General features: G+C 50.9%; 1 protein-coding gene across 1 annotated transcript in view; it reads right to left on the bottom strand.

Moving 5' to 3' along the window:
• The window catches only part of LOC144120630 (uncharacterized), a gene marked incomplete at its 3' end in the record, with an annotated part of 61,905 nt that overhangs the window by 5,580 nt on the left and 33,970 nt on the right, over positions 1-22,355 (bottom strand). Inside the window, 1 exon segment of the mRNA XM_077653226.1 lies at positions 1,240-1,302. Within this exon segment, the coding sequence (XP_077509352.1) occupies positions 1,240-1,302 (63 nt within the window).

Below are 22,355 nucleotides of genomic sequence, written 5' to 3'. Positions count from 1 at the left end.
ACGTTCGCTACGACGCGGCAGCGCACTGTGCTTGCTTTGCTATGACGGTGCGCTCCTGCGCTCTAGCAGACTACACGACGCACCGCCTCCAGTCCCTTGTGCGCCTACACCGCTTCGCTACGATGCGATGCGCAGCCGTGCCGGATGGGCTCGCGCTCCGCACAGAGCGGCGTTTGTACTACGAGTGGACGACCCTGTACACAGTAGTGTACAAAGCACCTTAAAGGCATACTTGCATGTGCTCCATGGAATAAAAACTGGAATTTGAAAGCAGCTCATGATTTCAGAACAAAGTGCTCGTCATCACTGTTTGCAAGTCTATAGGGATCAGCCTGTGCGCAAGCGTTGCCTCTAATCTTATAGGCTGCTACAAGGTGTCGTTTTTTACCCAAGAGAGTGCGCCGCTGGAGTGCTCTAAACAAGGGTGATGCACACAGTACTCTGCTTTTGTCAACAAAGAGGACAAGCTCATAGGCTCACTGTGAGATAGGAAAACGACATCGAAAAATTCTGTTCACGTGCATTCCTATGGGTAGTACTTTAAGCCGATTACCCCCATCCGTTTTCCAGGCGACATCAGCGCCACAGCATCTTGCTTACGTCATAGACTGTTGTTGATTTAGTGTACAGTACTCTAGCAAGCCGCGAGCGATACGCTAATGCGAAGTGTCGCCCGCTCCGCATGTCGCATAGTTAGCCTGCGTGAAGCCATCAAGCGCAGCAAGTTCAGAAGTGTGAGCTAAGCACGAGCCCTCAAGGTCATTTAATTACGACACTCCTGCACATTAAAGGCGGTATCAGAGTGAAGGGTGATGAGCAGTACTGTGGCACCATCCGTTCATAAATATTGTGAAAAAGACCCATGTGACTGGCGGGAAAATCGCTTTTGTTTTTGGTCGTTTTCCCAGATTGGTCGAGAGATTTGCTCTTCCGCCCGATTCGCCTGAAGAAGGATAACGCCACAACATCGGCGTTTGGTGTGTAGATGGGAAGACACAATTAGCATAGCGTGTAGATTCTGGCTTCCATTGAATTTTCTTTTAAACACCCATAGAACAGCTAAGCTTTTGTTGACCTCTGGCTGAAAATAAACCACATGCAAGGCTGCCTTCAACCTCCGGCAAAATTCAATGCTGTCATTTTACTAATGTACTTTTTACCAATATCTTTTTTAACGCAGGACAACAACTTCCCGAGCAAGGAGAGGTGCATGAAAGGACAGATGGATGGATGACATACTCTCCTGTGACTGCAGTCGGTAGGCCAGCACGCCATCTTCTCGCACCAGCCACTCCTTGCACACTGCATGACACAAAAGAGCAGAGGGTGCATGAGAAAGAGAAAAGGGGAGGCAACACCACAGACCATGATAGGAACACAAGAACAGTCATCTCAGCACGTCAGACTTAAAGCCCCTCTATTGTCGCTAGCGCTTTTTTGGCAGAAAATCTCATGGAGGGGCTTTAGTCAGACTAAGAAGCTGCTAAGAATCAAGAATGGCCACTTCTGTGGCGCCAACAAGCTGTCATAAATACCTGCACAGAAAGGAGAGTGCACACAGCAGTAACACATCATTGCAATGAAATTGGAGCAAAGAACTGATTATCTAGTTTTAAACCACGACAGCCTGAAGCACCGAAGTTCGAATAAATTCAAGACCCTCAGAATGCACCAGACCTCTGGTGTACTCTTCGCAAATCGCATGATGATATGGACGCAGCAGCATGCCCTCACAAAAATTTCCTAAGGCAGTCTATAGACTGTCCATGGCTACAGACAGTCTATAGACAATCTGTAGATTTATGGCCACACAGTTTAGACTTTTAGACTTTTGTCTACAGATATACAGTGCATAGACTGTGAGTACACAAAAGGAAATAGCTATAGGGAGGCAATAAAGCCTACAAGAAGTCAATAGGAAGTCTATAGACCAGCTACCGTTTTTGCCAAAAGCAGCCAGGCAACGGAGTTTGCTTCTGAGCCGTATAGTGGAAGCCCTTATGACACCACTACAGACCAAAAGGTCTCAAAAGGTCAGGTCAAGGGTTCTTTTTACTTTGCACAAATTTAGAGCTGAAGGGACGAGCCAAAGTGCACCGCTATGAAACAAGCTCCGTTGCTTGGTCACTTTTGGCAGTGGCTGACGTACTCGGAAGAGAGAACGTCATAGGCACACTGTCAAATAAGAAACGCAGAATGTGAAATAAGAATAAGAAGAAATAAGGAGACGGTACATTTTGCGGAGCTGCTGCCCTGGCGGGCCCAACTTCGCACCGCCGCAGTTGCTATCAGTTACTGCTTGCGCGTGCGCGCGCCTGCAATCACCTGCTTCTCTGGGATTTGAAATGTGAAATGCTTCCATCGAAGCATTAAAAAAAAAAGAAACATTCAATATTTTCAGAAATTCCACTAATCATGGCTTATAGCGACTCTCTCAAACTTATTATTCGGAAAAATTATACATTACACCATATAGGACTAAAAAGGGAGTAAGTGTCCTCTAGCGCGTCCTCTTTTAGGTGCACGGTATTCTGCCCATGCCCTGGGGTAGATTTCAATCACTAAAAATAAATAATACTTACGGTTGGCAACAGTAAAAAATTCTCTCTGCGAAACATGCGAAGTTCTAGCAGTTACGAAGATTATAACTGTGGTTTCAATCTTCTCTAGCTGCTAACCTCAATACCTCCAGTGCCGAGTTTAAAAGCCTCCTCCCATTGCTAACTGCATCTAGTTACTATGCTCTGAAGTCGGTATATGTCTCCGTTACCAAGAGAAAGCATTCCGTACATTTAGTGATCGAAATCTACCCCGGGACTTGGGCAGCATATGCTGCCCCTAAAATAGAGTGCGCTAGAAGACTTTACTCCATTTTTTCTCCAATACAGGTTTATTCTTGATTAAAGTGTATACTGCTCCAGTTTCAGCGTGGATGCATACACTCCAGCTTATTTTATCACTTTTAAACACATTGGCGCACTTTATGCGGGACGTCCTGCGCGGTACACGAAAATCTTTATGACATCACCCTCGGCATGCTGTCAGGTCAAAGGCCGATCAACGCCCTCCGCAGGATGCTGCACATGTCTTTCGCCCAAAGAAACCGCGCACGTGGCCATTATTATCCCGGAGCGTGACGCGTCGGAGACACACACACAAGCGTGTCGACACGGAGCCAGCAGCTGCCATCCACGGGGCCTTCTGGGTGGCGCAGAGGCAATGACGAATGGCTCTCCAAATAACACCACAGCGTCTCGAGACTATTCGAAGGCAGCAGCGGCCGACACAAGAGGCGAACCGGAGCGAAACGGGCCATTAAGAGCGGCTGACCTTGAAGTCGCGGGGTCATCCTGCCTTGTACACACACACACACGCCACGCGCAATTCGCCAGCAGCCCCTTTATGCGTTGCCGTCCTGCCTCGCGACAAATCTGGACTCTCGATCTCGCTCCGAGCAAGCTGCTGGTCCCGGATATTTTTAAGACGCATTTGGAGGCGCCGTCGCACGTAGTACTGCCTACGGGAGTCTCTCTAGCACGGACGCGCCATCCGGTTACGGACACAGCGATTTAGTGCGATGCCTCCCACAGAGAGATCACTCAGAACTATCACAGAACAAGCAGATCGAAATAGCGTCGATTTACTGAACTGCAGTCGAACCTCGTTATAACGAAGCGGCTTATAACGAAAGAATGGATATTTAGGAGAAAGTTGGGTGGGCGGATGAGATTAAGAAGTCTGCAGGAATAGGGTGGCCGCAGCTGGCAAGGGACAGGGTTAATTGGAGAGACATGGGAGAGGCCTTTGCCCTGCAGTGGGTGTAGTCAGGCTGATGATGATGATGATGAATGGGTATACCGAAGGGATGGCGATTCCCCTTGGAAGCTCTGTCAACACGGGCTACGACAAAGTAATCGCCGGGCCCCTTCAAATTCGCTATAACGAGGTTAAGCTGTAGTACTACACAGTGCCTACGGTCAATGCCACTAATCGAACTATAAGCAGCAGCTCTGGCGAAGTTGCATGTTTTGCAACGCGCCTTCGCTTTCAGAGGCATGAACGCGCCGCCAAGCAAGCAGAAGCGTAGAAGCTTCTCATATGACCACTTAATTTTTTGTTTCGAATAGTATTTGCCATGTGACCTGCATTCATGCTACTAACAGGTACCTTAATTGTATCTCTATATTTTCGCCTTCAAGTTTTGCCGCGTACAATAGTTTCTTTTTACTCATTCTCTTGTATATCATGTTGTATTAATTAGTTTCTTTTGTACATTTGTCGTTCTTTGTCCCCCTTACTCAATGCCCATTTGGGCCCTGTAAGGTATTATAAATAAATAAATAAATAAATAAATAAATAAATAAATAGCAGCAAGTGCTACATCTGGGAGCAATCGCTCACATCGGGAACGTAACGCGAGTTGGACCAAAAGAAAGATCGCCGTGTAATTGCCTTCGCAAATCAAGCCAAGCAGCCAAAGAAAACGAAGACCAGGCAGCCCGCGAGCGGCACAAATTCCGCGAGAACAGATAGTACACGCGACGCTGTATGTAGCTTGATTTAACATAGCAGCGGCCGCAGGCAAAACGAGCGTTATAAGGGCAACAGGAAACGCAGCCACAGACGCAACTAAAGCCGGCGAGCACATATATCGCCTTATCGCAGTCGGACATCTTAATGAGCACGGGAAGGAAACACAAGCGGCCATGTGAACGAGCCAGCTCATATCGCATACACGAATCTGGGCACCGCCGACAGCGCGCACTGCAAATAGTCATTGCCAGCCAATGACTCGCACACACGCACAATGACTAAATGCATTTAGTAGCTAGTAGTTCTGTCTCGGGGTCGAAAGGTCGAGCCAGGCGAACCCCCCCCCCCCCCCACCCCGCCTAAAAAAAGAACAAAGAAGTAAGAACAGGACAAAGGAATGACGGGCCCACACGGTCAGCCGAATACCGGGTGCGGCCACCGTCGATGCGTGACAAGAGCGCGCGATGCGCAGCTCTATAGACTGTTACATACATCCCCGCTCTAGATCAATTTGTGCAATGCGAAGAGCCCTTCCTCTCCATGGGTGAAAAAGGGCCCAGAGGAACACGGTCATTAGGGAGACGAACAGGGGGCAGCCGGAGGCAGAGAAAGCACCGCCTGACGACTCGTGAAATGGAACGCTAAGGTTCCAACGCATAGCGCTCGCTGCCGCACAATGGAGACAAGAAGGGAGAAAAATGAAACAGTCGCTGAAAGGAAAAGCTTTCCGCTTTTATGCGTAACATTTATATTTTTTTTCCTTTCTTGTGAACGGTCTTTGTCACTATAGGATGCTGTATTGTGTCTCAAACCCTGCCACAGCCTCATGAGAGGCTAGCGCATTGTGTTTAAATAAATAAAATACAAAAATACATCCCAGTCTTCAGGCCCGACTTCCTACCTCTGCTCACGAAGAAAGCGTAAAGGGATCGCGCTAATGTCCCGGCGTGCCTGATATTTTAATACCACCAGCTGGTGGAATCACGCAGGAGCTCCATAAACTCGCTGAAAACAATCCCAACGTGAGCACCCTCAAACGCCGATAACAATGGAAGAGCTGATTACCTATGGAAAACGCGATCCTACTCTGGACAGGGTACATGCATTAAAAAAAGGGGGGGGGGGGGGGGGTACGCTCCCGTTTATTCTTTCCCGTCACCTTTTCATTCTCAATGGCCACGTTTGCACCACTACATGCTTCCGCAGCAAAAAATAAATGTTGAAATATGTTTTTTTTATTCTGCCAATCATCGCACATAACGGTTCTATTCTCTTTTCATTTAAAGTCGCGTGATCGCATAAAGATTAAAGTTTGGTTCGCCACCGTGTGTATATGAATTGCAATGTCCAAAGCTTTGATACTCGCTTTTTCTTCGGGTCCAAAACGTTTCCTCAAACAATAATCCAGGATTCCAGTCCATCATTACTGCTAGATATTTGGCAATATTTTAAACAAAAATAATTGAAACCGTTTAAGGGGGCTTACCGTTCCAAAACGACTCAGGCTATGAGGGACGCCGTAGTGGAGGGCTCCGGCAATTTCGACCACCTGGGGTTCTTTAAAGTGCACTGACATCGCACAGTACACGGGCCTCTAGAATTCCGCCTCCATCGAAATTCGACCGCCGCGGCCGGGAAGAAACGAAACAAGAATCGGCGCTCCACGTGCTTCGTTTAGTGTGAGCTGCAAAAACTTTTTGCCATTCTGTTTACGACGCCACTTTCTAAGAAGGTGTTTTAATATGCCTCCGAGTGTTAAAATGAACTATCTGTATTATTAATTAACAAAAAAGTCCACTTGCCCTGGAAAGCTGGGCTGTGCTAGCCGCATGCTTGAAGAATGAAACTTGAAAGCTGGGCTCAACTTAGGCGTGACACCCTGCATATACACTACGCAGAGAAGAAAGGGCAGCGCGCGTGGCGGTCCGCTTGGCAACGAGGCCACGCCGGCCGGCGCATCGGCGGGCAATGAAAAGCGCGGCCCCGCAGCTCGAAGCGCGGACGCGGCCCGTACGGAAGCACTCTACCGAATCAGGAGCTGACGGAGTTGGAGCACGAGCATGCGGGCATTGCACCCCGTGATTCGAAGGCCGCCGCCATACGTTTCACGCTGAACCGGTGGAGGCTGCTAGCACACGCTGACGCCATGGTGCAAAGACAAAGATTAAACGTTGGTCTACCAAACAAAGCAGCACGTGCAGACGGCGTTACACAGACTGGATGGAGGGGGGGGGGGGGGGGGGGGATAAGAGCCTGGAATGCAAACGGAAACTGCGAGTGGAAGTCGAGTCGACAGAGGGTGAAGACAACCGGGATAACGATATTGTCACGTAGTGGTGACGGCAGTCGAAGCAGCGATGAAGACGGACGAAAGAGTCTTTTAAAAGAACTGTTTATTGGGCTGACTTGCACCCAAAATGGACTGAATCACTCGGCGGCGGCGAAGCGACAAGCGTGCTCGGCGGTCGTCGAACAGAATGCCGGCCGCTGTCGGCCGTGCTCAATTTAAAGCTGATAGCGAACTTTAGAGATAAAGCGTGCAATGTTACTAGAACATTCCGGAACAACGTAGAATCAGCTCTGCCTGGCTGCGGTCAATCGAGATAAATCTAGTCGCGTCTTGCGTCGCAAACAAAGCGATAAAGTGGTGTGGCGGCAGATTTGAAAAACGAACACACTGCAAATATTCGCGGCAATATATACTTACACAACTTAGACCGGATGAATGTAAATTGCAAATTGCGAGGTTCATCATCCCGAAGCGACACATGGGCTACGGAGACGCCGTACTGGAGGCCTCCGGATTAATATCAACAACGTGGGGTTCCTTAACGTGCGTTGACATCGCGCAGCAGATAGGCCCCTTTTGTGTTTCTCCTCCATCGAAACGCGGCCGCTGCGCCCGGGACTGAACCCGGGTCATCCGGCTCAGGTGCCCAGCGCTCTAACCACTGAGCCAACGGGATGGGTGGACTAGGCTAGTCACAAGACGACAGCTGTAGAGAATGACAAATGCTTGACTACTCGGGCCCCTCGGGATTGGACAGCGGACGGAAAATATCCAGCCAGCTTAATGCGAAGAAAGATAGAACCAAGGGCGTGCCCCGTGCAAGCAGTCAAGCCCGCCGCTGAAGAGGTGATAACGAGATGAAAGGAGAGTGAAGACAGCGCGCAAACATGCGGCGGAGCTCTCTTTCCGACTGCACCAACAGTGCAAAGGGCTGCAGTGCCCCGGGAGACGAGAGCGCTGGAATACTGCATTCTATCCGTTTACCAAGACGTCACTCCGCTGACTGCTTTCCCGCGTTTCCTGGGGTCACTAGCCCTTTTTCACGTCACGACGCTCGTACGCTGAAGTTCCCTTGAACAACGTCCTCGCATCAACGTCGGGAGACACGGGAAATTCCGTCGAATACACCTTCCTTCACATACACCGTATTGAGGTCCCCGACCGGCGAGCACCGGTTCAGTACCGGCGCGCGCACTTCCACCGCGGCTCCGGAAAGCGGGGAGCGCTTTCGAAAGGGGGCCGCGTCCCCTGCCTATCTTCCGGGATGCTGACAAAAGGAACAAGAAAAAAAAGGCGGATCCAAGATACACACAAGGCAAAGACGCGTGACAGCGGGTTTGCACACGGCGAACAGCAAAGCGTTTCTCCAAAGTCAATAAGGGCGTAGAGGTACACTGTAGTAGAGGTGTGCCGCAGCATCTGGAACACTGAGGAAAACTCCATCCAACCATTGTTGCCAGCAAAAATTTATTCTCTCGCTGTTTCTGGCTATGTTGACCTTCGCCCGGTAGCAAAGGACGCACTTTACAGCCGAGAAAAAATCTTCCCGCCAGACGATCCAAACTTGTGACGCCCTCACCGAAAGGGAACGGGGGTTGCAACCGTTTTGAAGTGAATGGCGGTGTAGCGTAGCCTCTGGGACCCGCGTAGAAAATTAGGTGTCGACGTGCGTATGTTGCTTAATTGCGAAATCGGCCGGTGATGACGACACCTGCAGCCCGTTTTACAGCGATAGCTGTTAGGCGCCCGTCACTGGCTTGCGCGTCGCCGTCGGCGTAACCGGTGGGTGCGTTAATTACATCCACCCGGTGGGTGGACGTCATTAACGCACCCATCGGCCATTAAGGCAGAGCCACCCGTGGGCTTATGCGACCCAGGCTGACCGTGATATGAGGTGAGCGTGTTAATGACCGGTGGGTGCGTTAATGACAGGTGGATGTCATTAACGCAATCACCTTATATCACGTTCAACCTGGGTCGCGTAACCCTCATAAAAGCTTCGTTTTCGGCGAGAGAGGTCTCTTCGCAATTAGAACGCAGTGCCCCATCGAAACATGTCAACTTCTAGTTGCCCTAAGTGTCCCTTTAAGGAATTATTCAAAGGTAATTAGGAGATCTGCGGACAAGAATGAAAAATAGTTAGGCCGGAAAATGAAGGAAGCTGGTACAAAGATTTCGAAAGAGGAGCTGTGCTTATCAGCTAGGCGGCAACTGTCAACTCCCCGACATATTGAATATCTATACAAGTACCTATCTGGAGCTCGACAGGAGTGCAGTCACGAGAGTCACGCCAGGAGAGTGACTATCGAGTCGTGTCGAAAGACGTGAGCCCAGGATATCTCGAGCACTTTTATCTGACAAATCCTGGCGCTTCGATGCTGCCATTTCCAACCGGTGCGACGCTTTGTACAAAATTTTGCACGTGTCCGCAGAAAACCAAAACTTCGTGTTTCGCGTTGCAAAGCTAACCGGTTTTCCTGAAGCCTGTGTGTATACTATATAGGCGGGTTCGTTTGAACCCCTAAAAGCCCAACAGTTCAGGCTAAAAAGGGCACCACAGTGATCCCCGACTTTTAGGGATCTTACAAAACATAGCAGGGAATGTTTTTCCGCAGCAAAAGTTTTATGGCCACAATACGAACCCCGGACCACCTTGCTGGAAAGTCACGAAAAATGGGAATACTGAAGAAATAATCACATTTCCATATTCTGTACTTGTACATGGTGTATATTAACCCCTACCGCTATCCTTTTTTACTATCGTTCCCCCCTTTCTTTTCCTCTCCCTGTCCTTTTATTCCCGCTAGCCGCAGCTCAGGTGCTTCAGGTTTTATTTTTCGACGGCAGATGCCGCGCGCCTAGCAACATCTTTTCCTTCCACTGTTATTTCATTAACAAACAGCCACTAACAACAACAACAAATAATCAGAATGTACTCGATAAAGGTAGGTTCGTCAAGAGCCAAAACAGAGGTTATGGCCGAAGAGGAACTGAGCTAGTTCAAGGCCGCTATAAAGAGTTAATAGAAGTGGCGTATGAAAGGTTTAAAACTAGCCCCCATTCGGGTGCTGCTCGCGTTTCCCTTCGTCGACCCTCCAAGTACGCGTGCCCTGGCACAAAGAGCGCGTGCAGAAAGGAGAGTGGTCGACCAAGTGGTCGCTGCACGACCGCTTGGGCGAGGACTTCGCGCAGCGTCGCCGCGAGTGGACACCGATAAGAGGCCGACCTTGGCAGCACAGCGAAAGGGCAGGCTGCGCGCAGCGGCATTCCATTCAGGTTCGCTCAGGCGCTGCTTTCGACGACCGCCACAGCACCGCGGTCCCCTGACCCGCGCGAAGTCCACGACGTCCCCCCCCCCCCCCTCCTTCCCCCCTTTCTCCATCTTTTTTTTTTTTTTTGCACACGCTCGGACACACGCACGCGCAGTTTCGTTGTCCCCTACCCTCCCCCCAGACCGCAGTAAACGCATTACGCAGTTTAAGCTCGAAGCCTGCGCCAATCAGAGCCGCCTCAGTTATACTGATCACGCAAACATGGTCTGCCCGCAGGGTAGCTTCCGAGCATGCAATTATGTCCCGCACAGATAAACGGCGCGGACAGACGGCTGGCTACACATCGACCTCCACGTAGTGATGTTCATTATATGGACAGCGGCTGCCCACCAGGCCGATATGAGTGGTAAACATAATACTACGACCACGGTAACTGACAGGATATGCCAGATGACACCACGAGTGTGGCACAGTGCTTTCGTTTTCTTTCAATTTATTTGCTTGGTTTTTCTCACGCGCTCCCACGTGACCTCCGTTAGCACTGGGAACGAGCAACACCGCTATTGGCGTGTTCCAACAGCACCTCACTTGTAAGCGTGTGCGCGCGTCCTCTTAATGTTCGCGCTGTACTATGTATAGACACAATACGCCCTCACCAACTCTACACTCCCACGTAGTTAGTTGTCCCGAAGCGAAAACACTTGGAGCTCGAACAGCTGCATGTTGAACAGCAGATGCCGATACTCGTGAATCACGCACAAAAAAAGTACGGGCACTCGAGCTTCAGAGACGGTCCTATTGGCACAATGTATTTCTGGATCTTTATTTGGAAAATAAATAAATAAGTAAACGTAGGCAAACAGAGTTTGTCCCACATTTTCCCATAAAATATGTTCCGTTAGGCTCCTTCTATAGCTATCTGTGTGCTCACATGAAACATAGTTTGCATTTTGATTTCGTTGAAACAAAGCTTGCTTCCGCTTTTCCATTTCTCGCTTTTACAATAACGCATCACATCCACTGACACCCATTCTGGTTCGATTATTAATGCGCTAGCACTTATAGTGGCCATTCCCCGCATTTAGGCGTTGTGTGCTTGTCTGTTTGAATAATAATAATCATTGGTTTTGGGGGAAAGGAAATGGCGCAGTATCTGTCTCACATATATTTGGACACCCGAACCGCGCGCCGTAAGGGAAGGGATAAGGGAGGGAGTGAAAGAAGAAAGGAAGAATAGGTGCCGTAGTGGAGGGCTCCGGCATAATTTCGACCACCTGGGGATCTTTAACGTGCACTGACATCGCACAACACACGGGCGCCTTAGCGTTTTTCCTCCATAAAAACGCAGCCGCCGCGGTCGGGTTCCGAAGCGAGTTTCGCGGCAGGTTGCCCACCACTCGGTGGGCAGGTGGGTGCCTGCACACGGTGTCAGGCGGCAGCTCAATTAATCGTGAGAGGCTGCTCAGGAAGAGCAACCTGGATTGCAACTAAACCCAAGCAAGCCAAGTCCCATCGATGGCAGCACCTGCCGTAGAAGGGCAGCGGCGCATCGCGTGACCGCTGCGCCACTGTGCCGAAAGCGGCAGGAAGACTCCTAGGGATTTATGAATGCAGGGGAATGTAGAGAATGACCAGTTCCGCATATATGGGCACCAACCCGTTAGCGCTATCCGAACAACCGCCACCCGTGAACGCTGGGTCTGAACGCCGGAACCGAAGGGAAAACCGAACTGCTAGACCCGCCGCGGTGGCTCAGTGGTTAGGGCGCTCGGCTATACTGATCCGGAGTTCCCGGGTTCGAACGCGACCGCGGCGGCCGCATTTCGATGGAGGCGAAATGCTAAGGCGCCCGTGTGCTGTGCGATGTCAGTGCACGCTAAAGATCCCCAGGTGGTCGAAATTATTCCGGAGCCCTCCACTACGGCACCTCTTCTTCCTTTCTTCTTTCACTCCCTCCTTTGTCCCTTCCCATACGGCGCGGTTCAGGTGTCCAACGATATATGAGACAGATACTGCGCCATTTCCTTTCCCCCAAAACCAATTATTATTATTATTATTATTTTGACTGCGCAAATCGACCAACATTTTTTTCCTTTGTTTTCGGTGTTTGAACTGGTCACTTGTGTTATGACTCCCTTCTGCAATACCCGTATACGAGTGAGGGTAGACAGAGCGAGTGAAAATGATTGAAATAGACAAAAAATAAAGAGAAAGTATCCAGACAGGAGGGCATAAAAGTAGAGAGTTAAGCAAAGCAAAGAGAGCAAAGAAAGAAAAGCGCCACCCGGCACTGAATGCTTCTGCGCGGCGCGCCGAAGCACAGGGCGGATGACCGCTGCGCGGTTCACTGCAGCCCTGCGAGAGGTGCCTCTGCATGGGTATACGACCACGAACGTTGCCGATGGCGAACGAGGCCGCACAGAAAACGCCAGAGACCAGGAGACCGTGTCAGTGCGTTGACGTGCGAGAAATTACGTGTATGCTTCGGTAGACTTGTTTAAGAGTCACTAGTGTTTACACTTGGAATTCAACCGGAGTTGGCTTTTTTTTTTTCATATGCGCAGGATTTGCAGCACAAAAGACGAACCGGACGCCGATTTGTGTTTATTCAATCCGCAAACATCGTGCTGTTCACGCCCAAATTCGCGATGCTCTCCTGGATAAATAAAATAGACCACTTTCACCTCCAGTTGGGAATTTCACCGAGGATACAATGGGTTAACTTCGCCGACCTACACAGGCTGGTCGCATTAAAGTAATACCAGCAGTTAGCATCGCGGCTGAGAATCCCACAGATCTAAACAGAAAGCAAACATGCGCAATATGACATTGAGCAAGCAGAGCAGACGCTTCGGTAGAGATATTATACGCGCATTTTAGTTGCCAGATGGCCTCCTGGGTATGCTCGATTTGGCATGTTTTCTTCTATTATTCCTTCTATTACTGGCGTAATCACGTCCTGCTGATTTGGCACGCCACGCCTCTCGATTCTTTGCCAAACTTCCTGCGAATTAGCCTTCTCAAAAAGGTTTAACAGATAAGAACAATCACAAATCAAGGGGAGATGAAGAACCTGTACCACCAGCATATAGGCTTACCGGGCTGCTTACAGAAGGGAGCGAAACGCTCAAATAGCAAAAAGTTGCACATGCAACCCAGCGTGTTGCCACTGGTTGCCTGATCAACCACGAAAACAACAAATCAAACCAGCAAGCAGCTCGGCTGGTCGTCACGCATCAAGGAGATGCCCTCACCACCGAGACGCCTTTCCCTTTACCTTATAATGTCACGCAAGTGATTAGTGGCTGATATCCCCATCTCGTGTCAGAGGTCCACGATCACCCCCCCCCCCCATTACCACCACCACCCTTTCCCCTTGTTGTAAACTGCAGCAGAGTCTTGACGGCGGCGGCACGAAGCGTGACGAGCACTGCTCACGCCATCCTTCGACGACACACCGCAACTGGTGCACGCGCGCACGCACGCACGCACACACGCACGCGCGCATGCAGAAGCCACGTAGCGCGTAGTGCAGCGCCCCAACCCTCGCCGCGAAGGAGCGGCGCGGCCGGTTCCCACGTCAGCTGGAACATCTTCATCGCTCGGCACGGAATGGGAAAGGGGTTGGCATAGGGGCGGACTCACTGACAACGTCTAGCACGGGAGGCGTGGTGGCGGTAATGCGGGTGAGGGCAGAAAAAAGGACAAACTCATTTTCAGTGACGGAGATGGCTGAGGGTTACGGTAAATTGGGCCTAATAAGCTCAAATTTGTGGGAGGTAAAGAACAAAAGAAAAGAAAAACATAAATACGAATATGAAAATAAAAGAATGCCGAAAGAAATAAACAGAAAGGGAAAAACGACAAATGGTGATGGAAGACGTTTTGATTCGAGAGGAAACTTTTGGATGGCGAAGCAAACATTTCCATTGCTGCGTCCACGCAGAGAAGCGCCAAGGAATAAAACAACAACAATAATTAATTAATTAAGATAAAAACCGCGAAAGACAGGCGCAAACTGAGTTTCTGGAATGGAATTTCTAGCAGTCGCTTTCTTAACGAAGTGACGCGGCCACAAAAGAGAAGAAAGTGATCTATTGTTTCTGGCTCAGCACAATAGGGACACCAAAGGGAGATCGCGAGACTTGGCCTATAGAGGTAAAAATGTTAACTGCGGCAGACGAAAACGCAGTCGCGTGAAAGAAACTTCAAGTTTGCGAGATCGCCAAGCTTTACTCCCCCAGGGGAACAGAAGGTGCTGAGTCATGTAAGCAAGTAAGCGCTCATGCGGAAAATTTCTCGCATTAAAGTGTACGTACGAATCCTGGCCGCCGTAGTGTAAGCACAGGTCGTCACGAGATTAACGATTGGGCCACTCAGAGATACATTCGTTAAAGCATCAGCAACTTCACTGAAATGAAGGCCCCTGTGGCCAGGAACCCCCCCCTCCGAAAAAAAAAAAAACGTATTTATTGGAGATGAGGAAGGATCAGGAAACTTCAGCACGCGAAATGACTACGACGCTTGAACACCTTCGTGTTCACGCGCCACCTGAGGACGCCAGGTGGAGAGAGAGAGAGAGAGAGAGAAATCCTATTTAATAATAATTGGTTTTTGGGGAAAGGAACTCGGCCTATTACGGGCTAAGATCAAAGTGTAGAAAACCTATTTCACCAAGAGATTTGGAGCACGCACGTTCCTGGGTCCTCGCACGACCCCACTGCACTACACGTTCACAGAGTTCTACGGCGTGGACGGTCCGGTCAGTGGCGATCTTCACAATCACGGGTGCAAGTCTAAGCCTATGTTTAAAACACCATATCTTTCGCTTAGCTGATGCGAAAATATTATTTACGTATAGTTTGCAATTGAAGTCCTGGCATATGTTCACGCCTAGCAATTTGAAACTAGTGATGCGTGGCCGTTTAACTCGTAGTCAAAAGGTAAAATATTTTAGTGTTCCTAGTAATCCTTCCAAAGACTGTTTTAGCATGATTTATTTTCACTGCCTTAATTGTCTACATTATTCTTTTTAGGCTGCCCCACCATACTTTTTGTCTATCTGGGACACCATTCATGATTAGTGTTTAAACCCGTATTCAACAAGACTTGATCTTCACGATGTGAAACTATCACCTTCATCACCTTATGAATTTTTGAGCGCATTCCACTGGATTATCACATGGGGTTATACTAATACGGCCCACTAATCCACCTTAATCCATTGTTTGAGTTCGGCCTTCTTACAAAATTGTCGGTGTCCTTTCTAATTTTGGGGGTTGGGCCAACTTCCAAATTTTCGCGGTACTCCGATTTTGCAAACATGGCAGTGCCGGCACTATAATAGGTCTAATGGTGGTCACGTGGCGGTGATGACGTCACGACCCCCTCAATCGCATTCATAGATCGCGGGGAATCCTCATACTACCACTGGCGCAAGTAGTACCGCCACAGCTAGGGCTTTTGAGACCCTGCCCCGAGTTCCGTCTCCCGTAAGGCTCCTGCGCATCACCATGGTGGGCAGGTAACTCACAACCCGGTAGACAGACTGACATGGTGGCCATGCTATGATGATGTCGGAATGACAAGTGACCTCTGTCAACCAATCATTAGTAATTGCAAATTTGGCAGTGTTCTCTGATTGGTTCTTCTGGTATCATGTGACCTTGATGACGTTGCCTCCCGAAATGACCAACCAGAAAATTTCAAATTTGGCGGTGCTCTATGGTTGGTCAATTTTGGCCACGTGACCTGGTGACGTCATCAGGGTCACCACCAATCAGGGAACTACGTTACGGAGAACCGGAAACTGCATGAGGTCAGCTTAAACGCTATCGCGTAATAGCAAAACGAAAAGCACAGGCTATCATTCTTCGGACCGCAATGGAAGCGCCCTGACGAAGGCCGCCCGTTCTAGATGGTTCTGAATATCCGAACAGCTTACGAAATCTGTCAGCGCGTTAAATTATTCTCAGGCCAGCGAGGAAAACGCACACGCAGGGCTAACGCATACTTCCACCGATGAATACCCGTTTTCTCGCCGGCTCCCCGCTAAGCGGGGTCAGGGTTCTCCGAGGAATCCCGCGTTTATTTTTTTTTTTCCTTGTACACTCTGCATTCAACAATCGTATATAAAAAAAAAAGAATTCCGGCGGAAACGAAGGAATTCGCAAATACCCTCCTAGCATACATCTCCCGCCAACGCATGCCAGGCAAAGCGCCTCTGCACACACGCACACACATTCCTCCGGAGCAGGGCGCCGAGGCTTCTCGCACATGTCATTCGAATCGAAGCGCGCCAATACATCCCGCCGGCAATGCCCCGCGGGCAGCGCCAAAGGGGACGCCGATTAGCATCGCCGACGCACCGCGGGGCGCACAAATGCTCGGCTGCGCATTCTGCGGGGGGAGGACGCGATCGACGCGCTTATCCGCGAGCCACACGGCCGCTGCACGACCCGGCGCGCGTGCTCGCGTTTTAAAGGGGCGCCCGTCGAGGCGGCACAAAGCGGGACTCTGAATGGCGGGCACCCCCGCCTCCTCCTCTCGGGGGGAGATCGAATGCCGCTGCCAGCGCCAACTGGGTCGATCGCTTTCCCGCTGCTGCCGGCACGCAGCACACACCGAGAAAGAGGGAAAGGAGGAACACACGCCGAGCACGCATGCCGCGTTCACGCGCCTCCAACGACCCCGCGCGATTATGGTTCCGCTATGACGGCGTGTGCACCTTAGGTGTGCACAAACAGTACGAATAACCGTACAGATCGTCCGTCTGCGCTCCAACGTGACGACCGCCTCACCTGCTAAGCGAGAATCTCCGCGCCGCGCGCAACGTTGTAATAAGGCGTTCGGAGTCGCGTCGGAGGCTCCTGTGTCGAGCATGCTCGAACGACTTTCGATCACGTCCCGCTATCTTCGTTCATTTCCCGGCATCCCCATTGGCTGGAGCGGAATGACGTCGCCAGACCGGCAGTGACGTCCCTTCCGGTACAGGCATCAGCGTCCTCAGAGGCATATCAACGCACTGCCAAGACATAAGGCATAATTAGGTGTCCCTGCGAATTTTTTCCACAACACGCCGTCCCCGAAGAATCTCGAAAAGCGCGCATTCGAAAAATGCAACCCAGTAGGGAGTTCTAGGATAGGGTCTCCCTATCTTTAAAACTTCCAAGTGATGAAGGTGCGGCTAAACGATGACACTTCGCAGCGAGGCAAAGAAGGGCGCGAGTCAGGGACGCCAGCAGGGCGTCATATCGTCACTGGCGCCCCACCCTGCACGAATAGCTGCAGCTGTAGATAATAACCGAGCTTCGCCTGGCGAACGAAGTCTATCGAAGCGGTCGCCACGGTCAAGAATGAGTAAAAAAAATAAAAAGAGGCAAAAACTACCTGCGGAAATACCGGTTCTTAGGAGGACCATCCTGCCAGTGAGATATGCGCGACATTACAAAGGCCGAATTCGATTCGTCGTACAACTCGCAATCCCTACACAGCCTACGATCAAGCTTTCTCTCTCTCTCTCTCCCTCTGTTTTTCTTTTTTGAAGGAGCCGTTAGGTTTCGGTTTCTACTTTTTTGTTTAGTTTTTCTGGCGATTTGGTGGTGGAGAATGCATGGGCCGTTTTCGAAGCGCACTCTCGTGGAAAAGCCCGTACTACTTTGCGGGCGGTTGCGGGATTCGAAATTCGTACCTCGAGCAAACGACGCGGATGCTCTACCGCTACCGGTCTTCGCAGCCTCGAACTGAGAAGTAGCGAAGTACTGACTGACACACGTGAACAGCAGACTGCGTCTGACAGTTTGCAAATGCACGCGCTAGCGGCGAGGGGAGCCTGCGCTCACGCGGCACCCGCGTCATCAAAACTTTTGGCGGCCGCCTGAGTTTCAAGGTCACCGTCGAACGGACGCAGAAGGAGATAGAGAGGCCCCCTTTCCACTCTGTACATCTCTCCCTCCGCACGAGAAGACATAAATAAACATGTTTCCTTTCCCTTCCACTTTTTTTGTTGTTGTTTTAGACGGTGAGTAGAGGACTCTGGATCTAAATATCACCGATAATGTAGGTTTACGGTACGAAAAAGCGAACATGGTTGGAGTAATGGTCCCTGGAGTGAGTGAAAAATATCTCATTGAAACTGTTAAGGAAGTTGCAGCGGCGGTTGAAGTTCTCAGTCCGGTACCCCATTGGCGTAGGCTGCTGTGAGGGCTCTTTAATAATAATAATAATAATAATTAATTTTGGGGGAAAGGAAATGGCGCAGTGTCTGTCTCATATATCGTTGGACACCTGAACCGCGCCGTAAGGGAAGGGATAAAGGAGGGAGTTAAAGAAGACAGGAAGAAAGAGGTGCCGTAGTGGAGGTCTCTGGAATAATTTCGACCACCTGGGGATCTTTAACGTGCACAGACATCGCACAGCACACTCGCGCCTTAGCGTTTTTCCTCCATAAAAACGCAGCCGCCGCGGTGGGGTTCGAGCCCGGGAACTCCGGATCAGTAGTCGAGCGCCCTAACCACTGGGCCACCGCGGCAGGTGCCGAGGGCTCTTTCGAAGAGTTCTTTTTGGCTCGTTTCGTCCGAGATGGTCAGAGCTGCCTCCCAGCCCTCCTGCGTTGGCTGGTTATCTCCCGGCATTATACTTCCTTACTTCTCGGTGACTCAGGAAGCACGAACTGAAGGATGGAGGAATGAGGATCCGCAACGGTTAGAACCGAGCAAATACGGCACCGCTGCCGCAGAGTTGCGGGAGAGGCACACAGCGCTCTCCGGGAACGGAACGAGGAGGGGGAGAGACGCAAAGGGAAGCGAAATACGTAGAAGGCCGCCACACAACGGAAGTTATCTGCCTTCGACCAGACGCCGTCGCCGCGGGTGTCTTCGGAAAAGGTCACGTCGTTTCCACGGCGAGGAAATAGCGGGCCTTCCTCGACAAAAGGGGGGGTATTCGTTTGCACAGCTAAGGAGATAGCCGATCCGACGTGTAGGTGTATAATAACGCACCTGCGCGGCCGCCGGCTAGACGCTGTTGCGCCCGTACCCGATGTCATTTTTCTTTCCTACGCGGAAGAGGAAAAAGAAGAGACGCACGCATACGGGAGGCCAGCAGTGGAGAGAAGGGGCACGCGGAAAGACCGAGTGCGAGCAATACACTTTTTTCAAGGACTGTGCATGCAGCAACTGATGCTTCGTGTAGTTGAAAGGCGTTTGAGAAAGAACGCTCGGTGCGCATTTATTTTCATGCGCAGGAAGGCCTATAGTCGACTTACTAACGATGCATTAGGTCACAGAGCCATAGAGACGCGAAACGCGAGGTCTTCTGTCCGACCACGCGAATGCGTAGCCCGTGTGGCAGCGCTATATTTCACACTTGGAAGAATCACGTTACGTTAACTTCGAATTGTTTTTCCCCAATTCTATTGAAAAGTAGCACCATGAGGCTCCAAGACCACGATTAAGTGCCTCATGAAAGCGCTCTGTACGTACTCACTGCAGCGTTCATGACCTGCAGACCACTTCCGTACTAAAACAATGGGATACGGGATAAGTTATACACAAAGAGCTCTTAAGGATACACAAACAATAACTTGCGAGCACTCATATACGTGCCGTCGACGCCTGCAACTACAACACATCGCTATTAATGTTGAAATTTTCACGCTGGAGCGTTCCACTATTAGCAGGAAACCAGCACCTGTAGGCTGCTACATCTTTTGTGCGAGTGTGCCATTGAGCACGCAGCTTGGTGCCGCCCAAGCTAATGCACGAGAACCACAGTGCCTCAGATTTGAACGCTCAGCACCTCCAGCGGAGGAGCTCACCGAGCTTTAAACTCATGCACGGCCGGAACTCAAAAACCCGAATCGCGGATCGAAGTAGTTACACGTCGACCTCAGCTCGAGCCACCGGGTTGCGCTCTTGATTCTTAAGGCGGATAACAGGGCATTCGCGACCTCACGACGGGGTTTTTCCCACTCTATACACTGCGGAAAGCGCGATCCGCTCGCAGGACGCACCATAGCGAGCTTCCGTGTCTCACCAATGCCGTGCACTCCTGTGAAGACCGGTCGCACGTTGGAATGGCCTGTACGTGACTGACGCACCTGCTCCGTTTGTCACGTTATTAGTCGTCGCTGACGACTGGCCGGCAGAGCTCCGGTGCCAGTCGCGATCTGGCGTCATCAACGACGGCTGTTGTAGGCTTCTGCATTCGGTCCGCGATTGTGTGACGCCAGCTGCAGCGTCTGTACAGCACTGCATGGTATTCGCAAGGCAGAAGAATCTCCATGAAAGCCCATTAGCGAATTCGAGGACGATTAAAAAGAGAGAGAACTGAAGGCAAAGCCGTCGTCCCCTCCGTGGGAAAGCCGCAGCCCATCGGTCGAAAGCGCCCTTTTCTCCCCCTCCCCTCTACGCTTAGATTTCGACACAAACAGGAGCCCTCCTCCGCCGATCTCGCTCCCAGAGGCGCGAAGAGGCCCCCGGAGTTCCCCGAACGCCGCGATAACGGAAGGCGCTGCCGAGAAAAGAGCGGACCGGCAGGACCTGCCCCGCCATCCATCGCCCGGCCGTATATCCTCTCGACAGACGCGACAGCACGGTCGCGAAGTTGAACGGATGTCTGAAGAGGGGGGGGGGGGGGGGGGGGGGGGGGGGGCAGAAGCTTTCCTCGATTTCGTCCGGCAACTCTTCTAACAACTTGCGCTCCTAGATCGAGCGGTCCCGTCGTTATCTGGAGCAGTGGCTGCTCGGTGACGCGGCGCCGCCGACGTTCCGCACGGAAGTATTCGACTCTCAAAGGAGTGGGGATGCTTTCGCACGACGCGCGAAGAAAAGGGTCATCGGCTCGAGAGGCTGCAGCCAGTGGCACGCCGATGACACCGCGGCCCCACCGCACGGTTGTCATGCGGACAGTCGTATTGTAATCCTCATTCCTTGCCTTATCGACGCCGTACTTGCAATGGGAGCGGAGAGGACAGTACATCGCAGTTATAATAGGTATAGTTAATAAGGTTACGAGCCATTAACAAGGTGGACGACGGCGAAAAAGTAGAACTAGTTGAAAATAAAGCTAAGTGCAGCTTTGGCAACTGCGATCTTTTTTTGCGAAACAGAGCGCCGCAGCTGAATGCTTTAGTGAAATGGTGGGACATTTATGCGACCCAAAGCAGCGTACAGCATACGGATTACGAGGGCCACAACAGGGGTCCAGCAGACGCTTCCGGCCAGAAAAGCTAATAGCTTCATGTTTAACTCTTGCCACATTTTGGAAAGATATTATTTCCAAGGCTGATTACAGTGTGACTAAATCTCAGAACATTCCGCAACGCTATATACAACGTACACTTCCGAGGCAACATTCGCCGTTCTTACGGCACTGACGTTGTCTACGGAGTTGTCCGTGCTACTGGCGCGTTCCTGTATCAATGATGTCGGCAAAACTAAACAACGAAGCGGGAAATGCAACCGAAATGAGGCCCTGCAACCAGTGGTTCCACTGTGACGACTTCGCGGTCAACCGGCCCACCAGTTACGACTGAACTGGTGAAGAAGCTGGTGAACTGGCGCTGAAGAAGCCGTATACGCCATGGGTGTGCAGGGCCTCCTATGAGCGGCGTTTGCCGCCTGGATGCTCAAAATTAGCTTGCGTATATGAAGCGCACGAAAGACAGCACAGAGACAAAGAATAACACCAGACAACCTCTGTCTCTGTGCTGTCTTTCGTGCGCTTCATCTACGCAAGCTATGCGCCAACTTGCCCCAGAACGTGTTCTACTTCAAAATCAGGACTGGCGCACTTCGCCATCCTATACGTCCAAATACGCGAGCGTCACTTCGTCCATGAGAGTCACTGAGTTCATTCACGGTGTCCTGTACACTGAGAACAGTGGGCGCAAACAAAGGCGCAGATTAAAATAAAGCGAACAGGCGACAAAGAAAGAAAGCCGCGGGAACAAAGCAACGCGTTGGACACGCGCTTCAACGTAGATGGCGCGACGTTTCAGACAAACGCATATACGCTCCCCTGCATACGGGACGAGACGGGCACCCGACAAATCTGGGTCGCGGCGCCCTCTCCCTCCCCCTTCGCCCCCCTTTCTTTGCCGCCTCTCCGTATGCGCACATATATACACACGCACCAGACACAATACGCATTCTTTTTGGCATCAACTTGTGCCCCAGACGTAGGTGAGCGAATAGTGCCTGTCCCATAGGGAGCCTATAGCCTGCAGTGTCCGGTCTACAAGGAGATCTCAGCGCGAC

The sequence above is a fragment of the Amblyomma americanum genome, chromosome 2, assembly GCF_052857255.1.
Source record: "Amblyomma americanum isolate KBUSLIRL-KWMA chromosome 2, ASM5285725v1, whole genome shotgun sequence".
NCBI classification, from domain to species: Eukaryota; Metazoa; Arthropoda; class Arachnida; order Ixodida; family Ixodidae; genus Amblyomma; species Amblyomma americanum.
This window is presented reverse-complemented; position numbering and strand designations above follow the sequence as displayed.